This window comes from Euleptes europaea, chromosome 1 (assembly GCF_029931775.1).
Source record: "Euleptes europaea isolate rEulEur1 chromosome 1, rEulEur1.hap1, whole genome shotgun sequence".
Taxonomy (NCBI): Eukaryota; Metazoa; Chordata; class Lepidosauria; order Squamata; family Sphaerodactylidae; genus Euleptes; species Euleptes europaea.
The window spans coordinates 106,622,420-106,633,745 of NC_079312.1; the positions used below are offsets into that span (position 1 = coordinate 106,622,420).

The 11,326-nt window shown below is 42.8% G+C and overlaps 1 protein-coding gene across 1 annotated transcript; it reads right to left on the reverse strand.

Annotated features, from left to right (window-relative positions):
• Positions 1–2,573: 2,573 nt before the first annotated feature.
• FOXI1 (forkhead box I1) lies at positions 2,574–5,860 on the reverse strand. Its single transcript, XM_056864331.1, has 2 exons — positions 5,242–5,860; positions 2,574–3,182 (listed from the first exon to the last, which is right to left on the reverse strand). Exons 1-2 carry the CDS (start codon positions 5,813–5,815, stop codon positions 2,629–2,631), a joined length of 1,128 nt encoding a protein of 375 aa, XP_056720309.1. The 5' UTR covers positions 5,816–5,860; the 3' UTR covers positions 2,574–2,628.
• Positions 5,861–11,326: the final 5,466 nt, after the last annotated feature.

Sequence of the window (11,326 nt, forward strand, 5' to 3'; positions counted from 1 at the left end):
AACCCCACCCTCCTCAGGCTCCGCCCCAAAAACCTCCCACAGGTGGCAAAGAGGGACCTGGCAACCCTAGTTCCCCATCTTCAAGGTGGGAATCAAAGTTACCTACTTCACAAGGCCTCTTGTGCAGTTCAAACCATTGGCAGGAACCACCCTTGCCCTGAAAATCTTGGAGCTGGTGTTGAGGATGGTGGCTGCACCCCAGTTGTGCTCCCCACCCCCAGACCTCCACATTTGGGACGTCCAGAAGTGCTTTGTTTGAGCGAGACAGGACATCTTTACAGAGAAACAGCAGTTAGGCTTGATGCAATGAAGAAAAGGTCTTTAACTGCATCCACTGCATGGGGCTTCCATTTCATTCTCTGTGTATTTTTATCTTGTAGTCATGCTGCTTAATACACCCTCACACTTCAGGCTAATTGAAATTATGCTTTTTCAGGCCCTGCAGTAATTTGTAATGTGTCCTCACAGAGTTCAAGGCAGCACACACCACTTAAAATAATGCTGTTAAACACACTTGTAGTGTCGCCAATCTCCAGGTACTAGCTGGAGATCTGCTGCTATTACAACTGATCTCCAGCCGACAGAGATCAGTTCCCCGGGAAGAAATGGCCACTTTGGCCATTGGACTCTATGGCATTGAAGTCCTTCCCCTCCCCAAACCCCGCCCTTCTCAGGCTCCGCCCCAAAAACCTCCCACCGGTGGCAAAGTGGGACCTGGCAACCCTACTCACTTGCCTGCACAATACATGTACCTAGATACACACAAGGCCTGCTTTTCTGTCTGCCAGAAAACTGATCGTGCCCAATATCCAAAACTACTCAGCAGTCAAGTGTCATCAAATGAGCGGGAAAGCTAATGATTCCATTATAATCAATGGGACTTAGAAGCACGTAGTGTGGCTGGATTGTGCTAGTGTACTTTGACTAGAGGTTTGCCTCTCATTTCGCACACAGAATGCAACAAGCCTTTTTATCTGGGGAGACTATGCGGTAACTGCTGTAGCAGAATCACTTGGCGTTTGTGTGGAACCAGGTAGGCATGCTTTCATGTTCAAGGAGCATGGCTGACTGAAATGCAAGTCAAAAGAAGAAGCATGCAAACTTTGTACTGTTGCCCAGTTGGAGAATGTATTATCCTGGCTTCCCCCAGCAGAACTGGGGGCGGGGGAGAGAGAAGGGGAGTTACACACCACAAAATGAGCAGTTGTCAGGGTTATGTTACATTAATCAGTTTTCAACTCGTTTGGCTTGGCATTAAACTAACAAAACATATGAAACGTTGCCAATGCAATGCACACACTCAGCGATACATACAAATATTTTATTAGAAAACATTTCCCTCCATGTCCCCATCATGAAACTGTAACCAAAATACACACAAAATATCAAGAAACAGTGTTTTGTTCGTAATAATACATCAGTAGGCAACCTTGCTAAAGAGCATTTGTATGTAAAGACTGTTCTACAATATTACATTTTGTATAAGAAAAGGATGCATTTGATTTAAAAACACACACAAATGCACCATTTGAATTACTGCAGTGGGCATGAAACATCTCAAGGAGTGAAGAATTAGGTATGATTCCCACCCCCACCCCCCGGTAAATTAGTAACCATCACTTGAACTCATAAGGGTTTGTGTATATAGACAGGCTGACAGTTTGAGTGACTTCAGTTCCAGAAAAACTTTCAGCTCTACTTCACAAGGGTTACACTTTCTCCACAAAAAAGCACTGTATTCAGATTCTTTGTCTAGTTCTTGCTTTGTGCAATAGGGTTGCCAGGTCCCTAATATTAATATATTAGTACCTTACCTCACTTTTGCACCTTCCTTCACCTATATAAATTAGTACTTTAATATATTGTGTGAGTGCTGTCTGGATTCTTTCCAGTACCTGGAGGTTGGCAACCCTATTGTGCAACCACCACATTTTCTCTTCCAAATCACAAATAACGGCCATACACAACACATTTCATGACAATTATTAAGGCAAGTAGGGTTTTTGCTACTTGCAAGTTTTCTAATAACAGCTTTGGAATAGAACAAATTGGCTGGATGTTGCCCAGAATAAGTACTTTTAAAAGTTCCATTTGTTTCAGTTTGACAGATACCTTCCCATTGTGATCAGGGGATCTTTTCATGTGTAACGTTTCTTTGGACCCCGCCCTACATTTCCAATTAGACAAAGGAGTAGAAACCAGACCACTTAGTAAAACTCATTTTTATATTGCACGTGCTGTTTCATACTCAACATCTAATGTGATTTCAAAGTAAGAGAGAGCTGCTTTCCTTCCATCTCTTCAAGATGGGCTTTATGTATGAAGTGGTTGTTCTGTTTTGCTTTGTCATTCAACCAGAGATTTTTTTATTCATTAATGTGGAGTTAGAGGATGTGCTCTTGTGTAAACTTCCTAAGACAAGACTTCTGAAGGTCAAAATTATACAGTTCAGCTTGAAACCATTGTGGCCTATTTATCTTGAATGAACAAAGAATTTTGGGTTGGTCTAAGTAAAATTGACAGAGGGGTGCCAGAAATGAAGGACTAACAGGAAGCACCTTTCCCAAGCATATTTTCGCCCTACATATTCATCCCCCTTTCTCCTGTTGCCATAGGGCCTCCCTTGGTTTACACTTCAGTTCCCTCTCTGGCATACAGAGTATTATTTGCAGTAAGGCTGTTGTAGAAACTGGTGTTGAACTGGTTGAGAACTGAACTGCTGTAGCCTAGATGACCAGAGGACATGGAATTGGACCACTCTCCGCTGCCATGGCCGGGGATGTTAGAAAGAGGAGAGTAGGAGTTGAAGCCTACCATATTCTGTCCCATTTTGTCACCAACTTCAGCGCTAAGTCCCAGGGGCCCTGCACGACTGACAGAACTGGACCCATTCACATACGGCGTCATACTGGACAGGAAGTTGTTGAGGCAGGGAGCAGCAGAAGGAGGCGGCGGGGAGCTCTTTCCAGGCGAGCTCTCGGTTCCAGAAGAGGAATTTTCCAAAATGTCTTGCGGCTCTGCTCCTTTGGGGCTGCTGCTGAGGGCACTGCTTTCCGGTTTGTCAGAAGCAAGCACTGCTGTGCTGGCACTGATGTCAGATTTCTTCTTCCTCTTACGACGAAAGTTTCCATTGTCAAACATCTTCTCACAGTTCGGATCCAAGGTCCAGTAATTGCCTTTCCCTGTAAAAAAGAAGGGCAGAAAAACATAGATATAATCACAGCCGACAAAGACTCGGTTCTCAGGACTTAGTCTGGCTCAGATTCAAGAAAAGCAACAATTTGGGTAACACCCTTTTTTCAAAAAGACACTACCTGTATTCAAATTAATCTAGGTCTTTACAGCCAGATTCTTCAGGCCCTGCCTTTGCAGAGGTAACCATTATGTAGAAAATGAGAGAGAGAGAGAGACGACATAAAACAGAGCTTGGATATTAAAACCAACTCTAAGCCACAGAACATTTATTATTTACTTCATTTATGCCCTGTTTTTCAACGTGATGGGGATGCAAAGAGGCTTACATCATTCTCCTCACCTTCATTTTATCCTCACAACAAGCCTGTGAGGGTCAATTAGGCTGAGGATATGTGACTGGCCCAAGGTCACCCAGCGAGCTTCCATGGCAGAGCAGGGATTCAAACCCAGAACTCCTAGATCCTAGTCTGAGACTCTAGCCACTATACCCACACACGCTCAAAAGCTTGAGACAAAGCAGCAGAGAATGCTGCTTGAGAGCATATCCCAGCAACTGTTTTATCTAATAAAAAAGTTCAAGAGAGAACTAATTCTGAAAACGAATGGGCTGACTTGACGGCCAGGACTGGATGGCTAATGCCAGCTTGCCAAATGACAATTGGGGGTGGGGGGAGGACAACAACGGCCTGGCCTGCGCTTGCGCTTTGGCCAACAGCTTCATCTGCAGAGGTCATCTGCAGCTAGAGGTCATCTGCAGCTTCATCTGCAGAGGTGGAGCTTTTCACAACACAGAGATAAACGTTATCACCTGGCAAACACCACGTCCAGGCATTCAAAGCGCACCCGACCCTGCATGCTTAAAAAGGAGCAGGATCAACCTTGCAGGCTATACCTGGCTATCTTCACATGCAGCTGAATGCATTATGAGAACCCCCCTTTGCATAATGGCTTGCCTGCGCATGAGGGGAACACTGCAGAAAGTCTACATGCCTGTTGCCAGTACAGTACAGTGACTAGAGTGTTGGACTAGGATCTGGGTTCAAAGCCCCCCACACTACCATGAATCTCTTTGGGTGGCCTTGTCCAGCCACACACTCTCAACCGAACCTATTTTACAGGGACGTTATGAGGTTTAAAAGGGAAGGGAAAACCATGTCCTAGGTAGGTATATGTCTAAAAGGAACTCTATCAATCTATATAGATAATTTTAAATGTGTCCTTCCTTCAAAAGATTTTATCCTTACAATTTTGTGAGGCACATTAGGCTGAGAGTGCGTTATTGGCCCAAAGCTATCCAGCGAGGTTCGTGGCTGAACTGAGATTGGAATATGAAGCTGCCTTGTACTGAACCAGACCCTTGGTCCATCCAAGTCAGTATCGTCTACTCTGATCAGCAGCGGCTCTCCAGGGTCTCAGGCAGAGGTCTTTCACCTCACCTGCTTGCCTAGGCCCTTTAACTGGAGATGCAGATACTCTACCACTGAGCCACAGCCTTCCCAAGTCTCCCAACTGTAACTACTGCACTGCACTGACTCATGGAGGGACGTTGGGTCCAGTGAACAGGATCCCACTCCTTTCTTCATACAAAGTACATGCATTTTTGAATAACTGAACAGGGGTATTATTGACATATCAAGCTACTGTTAAAGGTAGAGGAGTAGAAACCGGTAAAAAAAAAAAAAATTGGCAGCCCTACTAGCGCTCCTCATGTGCAAGAAAGTCTCAGAAACATTTTGAAAGTGAATTAGTTTTTTCCTGAAGAAAAATTGAAAATTTCTGGCACTGTTGATTTCAAAAGAACAAATGCCTGTCATAGCCCACCTATATTCTCATCTCTATTAATTGTTGACTCAGTTAATAACTGTTGTCAACTGTGGTGGTTTTAGGAAGTATTTATGATTGTCAAGCCATATGAATTACAAAACAGCAACAGCATATAAAGCATACTTTCAACAAGGCTGGATTATAAACTAGCCCATGGGCAAATAGCTGCTGGCCTCAGAAGATATCTTGGGAAGCAAAAACATAATCGGGAAGCCTTCTTACCCGGGTCGTCTTCGTCTCGTGGTACCTTTTTGAAGCAATCGTTGAGAGAAAGATTGTGCCGTATGGAGTTCTGCCAGCCAGCTTTGCTTTTGTTGTAGAAAGGGAAGTTGTCCGCAACGTACTGGTAGATCTGACTGAGGGTCAGCCTCTTGTCTGGCGCTCCGTGGATGGCCATGGCAATGAGCGCAGAGTAAGAATACGGCGGCCTCACCAACTTCATCAGCTCTTCCTGAGAAGGCATGGGGAGCCAGCCCATCTCATTTGCCCCCAAGCCATGCACGTTAGGCAGGAATTGTCTCTGCATCCCATAGGACTGCGGAATGTAAGGACTGCCGTTGGATCCTGGGAGGTAAGGTGGGGAGTTGATGGAAGGTCCATTCAACCACAGATAGGGGTTGTGGGTGGCATTGTAGTCCGCTGCTTCAAAGTTTGCAGGCCTTTGTGGGCTAGGAATGTTCTGAGGATGGAAGAAGTTTTCGTAGTAGATATTCATTTCAGGAGGCTCCTGGCCAATGTTTGGAAATTGCGGGCTGCAACGCGGTGGAGAATGTATCTGTGGATCAAATGAGCTCATAATCTAACTCTGGCAGCCTACCAAGTTACAACACACCTGTGTTAGTCCTTTCCCTGAGACAGGTGCATAATCTGCACGAGGACACCGCTAGTACTTATATACACCTGTAAATGTTTGTGTGTTCTTTCCAAGGCTCAGCCTAGTGCATCCTGATAGGCTAGAGATCAGGGTGATATCCCTTTTTTGGAATGCTGACAGCCCAGGCCAGTAATAGATGTCACTTTAACCAAATTTGAAAGTTACAACTGTGTATCTTTTTAAATGAATGGAGGAATTTTCCACTAGTATGATTGACAGCATGGAAGCTGGGACATACTTATATGTAAGTTGCTGCAGTTTAAAAAAAAAGATCCCTTTCCTCAAATTCCTTTAGAACACAATGCCTGGGGGTGGGGAGAGCTTGTATTTTGCTATTGTTTTTATGTAACAACTCTGAAATACCTAAGTCATTCACACCAAATTTTAGCAAACTGCCAATATCCCCATCTTGTTTTCCAGGTTTAAAATTACTAGCATTTTAAAGTGTGAATGCCTAGATCTTTACAATCAAGAGAACACTCCTAAGCAGTTCTACTTAGAGGCAAATCCTACTTTAGTCAATGGGATTTACTCCCAGGAAAACGTTTTTAGATTGCAGTCTAAATCCCATTAAACAAAATGAGATTTGCTTTTGAGTGAACATGCTTAGAACTGTGCAGTAAAGATTTCACAATTCCTCTGGAAACAATATGCTTGATAAGTAAGACTGGAGATTTTATTTTGCTAAATGTCTTTGCTGTTTGCATTCCCCTCCCCTACCTCAAATCTTACCAGTCAGTTGGCAAAGTGATTGGCTGAAGCTCATCTATATGATTCAATGGCTGAATCATGCAGCAAGTTTACAAATCATTTCCACGAAGTATTACAAGAAAGGTGAAACAAGGCACAATGCAAATTCATTCTTACAGTGTAACAGCCTCCCCCTGCCCCCCATCTCTCTCTGTTCTACATTTCAGGTTTTTAGTTAGGATTTGTAAATCAGATTTGTTCTCCTGATGCATTCTCGGATCCTTTATTCTTTCCAGGCAGGAATCCTGCCCTTTCTGCTGCAGCATGATTTACAGAAAGTATACAGTTCCAGAGGAGAGGGGTAGCCGTGTTATTCTATTGCAGCAAAAACTAAGAGACATACCCCCTTTTTTTATTTAGGGAATACGCCCTTTTCCAGCATCACAGTACAGTAACAGGAAAAGCTTCACCTGTTGAATGTTTGGTTGCCAGGTAGCTGGTACAGAAATCATTCCCGCAAAAAAGTGGCCTGCTACATTCAAGGTTATATAGTTCTGAAAGCGAAATCAGTAGAATGGCAATTACACAAAATCACAACACGTGGGTAAAGGCTCAGATTTCCCTCCGTGTTCAACTAAAACTGAAAACCAAAACCCTACTAATTAGTCTCTTCATTCAGGTAAAGGGTAATCATTTTTATTTCTATTGCCAAATGTTTTCAGAACCCAAGAGTCAGCAGTGCTCTGGGGTTTTTTATCCGCCATGTGACAGGCAGAAATGCAACAGGTGAAGCATGCCTCACTACTGAGAGAAAGGCATCACCTGCTAAATTTCTGTTTGTCACACGGTGGTTAAAAGGGTGGGGGGAGGTCCCTTGAGAGAAAGGGGACAGCTCAAGCACCTTGTAGAAATTAAACATTCAACTCCCAGAGCCCTTGTCTGCTTTAACAATACAGACGTATCTGTTCTGTTTTCATTGACATTCAGTTTACAACAAAATACTTAAGCTCTGGAAGTTGGTATATAAGCCTCAGGTAAGCAAATGGGCTGCCAGAGTCTCTGGCAAGTCACTTGGGAAGATGTTGAAAGAGAAGACACTACACTACCCTTCTTTGTTACATTAAAAGCCAATCAGACCATTGGTAATTAAAGAATAATTCCACTTCTGAAGTCTCATTCATCTTTCCTATGCCTCTGGCACAAATTGTTACCCCAAGGTCAGAACTGAACACATTTTTTTTCTCAGGAAATTTACCACAAAGCAAGCCCTTTATCTGGGGTAACCAAGCCTTGCCTTTTCTCTTTAGAATCTTTGGGAAAATACAATAACTGGGATGTGGTTTAAGATATTCCAGTAAAGCTTAATAAGTAACATCAATGGCATTATATGCTGAAGGTCACTTCCCTGTGGCTTCTTCCCTTATTCCACCCATAACATTTGTACACAGAAAATATAATGGTGGGCCAGTGATTTTGTATCTTAATGTGGGGGGAGTAGGGTTGCCAGCTCCGGATTGGGAAATACCTGGATATTTGGGGGGTGGAACCTGGGGAGGGACTTTAATGGGATATAATGCCATAGACTTCAACTTTCAAAGCAGCCATTTTCTCCAGGTACAGTGATCTTTGTCACCTGGAGATCAGTTGTAATAGCGGGAGATCTCCAGCCACCACCTGGAGGTTGTAGTCAAAAACAGGCTATTAGTGCTACTGGAAAGTTTTGGCAATTCAAAATAAACTGTGGTTCTAATTGACACAAAGAAATAGAGCAAACAACTCAGTAGTAGTTTACAAGTGGTCCAATAATGACCCCAGTACAAAAACGCAAAGCGTTTAGGAAATAAATAAATTAATTAATAGCAGGCAAATTGCTCAGTACTTGAGAGTTCATACACATAAAGTGCAAATGCAATAAATTAGGCAGCGGAGACCGGACGTGTAGCAATGGAGATCCGGTAAAATTCCATTTCATGCGATACTTTTTCAAGCTTCATGAGTCCTTCAACGCTGCGAAGAAAAATTGCATGACTAAAAATTGCCTATTCGTTGCCACAAAAAATTGCATATGAAATACAGAGGCACATAAATATAAATTACAAAATTACAAACAAACATACCATTCACGCCGGGAACCACAGTTGAATGAATATATTTTTCAAAAGCAATTGCATTATTGTTACCTATGTGTGTAATTTTGCTGGTGCTTTTATTTTGAATTACCACCTGGAGGTTGGCAACCCTAGGGGGAAGAGAAGTTCTCACACTGCTGCTGTGATGGTTAGACTTACCTGTTCAGAATTTTGATGATTAGACTTACCTGTTCAAAATGTTGTGAAACCATGTGCCTTCTTCCAGTTTAATCTGAGAAATAATTCCACTGCTTTAAGTATAACAAGGGTACAGCACTACAGTAAAGGGATGCCACATGTTTTTTTTTTTTAAAAAGAAGTCGTTTCCAAGAAAAGTGTACCGGGCTGACCGCAAAGTACAAAATGCGTTGCACTCAAAACAGAACAGCCTCTTTTAGGAAACAAACCTACTACTACTAATATTCAGAACAACTGGCACCTCCTTTTCCAGCAACCTAACACAAAAGTACCCAGCTTGCTGGGGATAAAGGGAAGATGACTGGGGAAGGCCCTGGCAAACCACCCCATAAGCATAGTCTGCCTAGGAAACGTCGGGATGTGACGTCACCCCATGGGTCAGGAATGACCCGGTGCTTGCACAGGGGACTACCTTTTAACACAAAAGACTGAACCAGTGGAATTTCTCATTATCAAACAATTGTTATAGGTACAGGAGTCTCTGGCTGAATCAGATGAGGGACCCATGAGTGGCCTGTATCCCACCAGTCAGGAAAATCTGAAGCTTTCCTTCAGTCTAAGGAGCCTTCCTTCATCTTCAGGTGTCGCTTGTCAAACAAAGAGCCACTTAGGTTGAAGGAAAGCTTCAATCTTCGCTGACTGAGTGGAGCGGTAGACAAACATAATGCCAAAGTACGTGTAACAGTCACTACATGAATACAAAAAAGCAATGTCACCAAAGTGAATAATGTCTTTCCTAGGTGTAAAATCATTCCGTTCTCAGCCATCACATCCCACAGATTCCAGACTCTGACATAATGCACATACATCAGAATGTATATAGAGACTTCATGATTAAAGCCCACTCCCTATTTTAAAATACTGACTGTGTAAATCTAGCATGTCAGTGAACCAGCTTGCTTCTAGTCTAACTTTCCCCCTGATGGGCTCTCTTCTACATGCAAGAGTTTGGGAGGAGCACTAAATCACAGAATTCCCCACCTGAATTCTGAGGCAGCATTGTTCCAGGCACAATATTGGCACAATTCTGCTGAAATCTAGACTAGCTCTTAAATTGCTGAGATGAAGGATAGCCTGCACAAAATAAAAGGGTATGTAGGCTTTCCAGCTAACCTGGTCACTTTTAAAAATTTGCATTCACCGTCTAGGCGAATATAAACTATTGTTTTCTCATTCTGCTAGTCCTTCTGAGCTCAGTGTTTGCATAAAAACTGTTGAACGGAGTCAGATTCAAGAGTTACTAACCTCTTCAGGCTGTAGTATATGTGGGGACACCTGGGAGAAAGTTGCTAATTCACACATCTGAATGCAGACAGGTGAAAGCCTTTTAAAGGTTCTTTTAAAAAGAGTATCAGTAAGATTACAGCCACATGTAGGCTTTGATGAACAGAATAGAATTGAAAATATTGTCGAAGGCTTTCACGGTCAGAGTTCATTGGTTCTTGTAGGTTATCCGGGCTGTGTAACCGTGGTCTTGGAATTTTCTTTCCTGACGTTTCGCCAGCAACTGTGGCAGGCATCTTCAGAGTAGTAACACTGGAGGACAGTGTCTCTCAGTGTCAAGGGTGTAGGAAGAGTAATATATAGTCAGAAAGGGGTTGGGTTTGAGCTGAGTATTGTCCTGCAAAAGTATTGTCCTGTAAGTATCAAGATAATGTGCTAATGAGGGTATGGTATGTTGATATGGAACCATTGTATCCTGAAGTGATCTGTTAATGTGTGTAATCCAAAACTAATCTGTATGGCTATTGTTGAATGTTGTCTTTGTCTGGAGGTTTTTCAGGGCAGGAAGCCAAGCCTTATTCATTCTTAAACTCTCCTCTTTTCTGTTAAAGTTGTGCTGATGTTTATGAATTTCAATGGCTTCTCTGTGCAATCTGACAAAATAGTTGGTAGAATTGTCCAGTCTTTCAGGGTCTTATTCCAAGACACTGAAAGACTGGACAATTCTACCAACTATTTTGTCAGATTGCACAGAGAAGCCATTGAAATTCATAAACATCAGCACAACTTTAACAGAAAAGAGGAGAGTTTAAGAATGAATAAGGCTTGGCTTCCTGCCCTGAAAAACCTCCAGACAAAGACAACATTCAACAATAGCCATACAGATTAGTTTTGGATTACACACATTAACAGATCACTTCAGGATACAATGGTTCCATATCAACATACCATACCCTCATTAGCACATTATCTTGATACTTACAGGACAATACTTTTGCAGGACAATACTCAGCTCAAACCCAACCCCTTTCTGACTATATATTACTCTTCCTACACCCTTGACACTGAGAGACACTGTCCTTCAGTGTTACTACTCTGAAGATGCCTGCCACAGTTGCTGGCGAAACGTCAGGAAAGAAAATTCCAAGACCACGGTTACACAGCCCGGATAACCTACAAGAACCAAAGAATA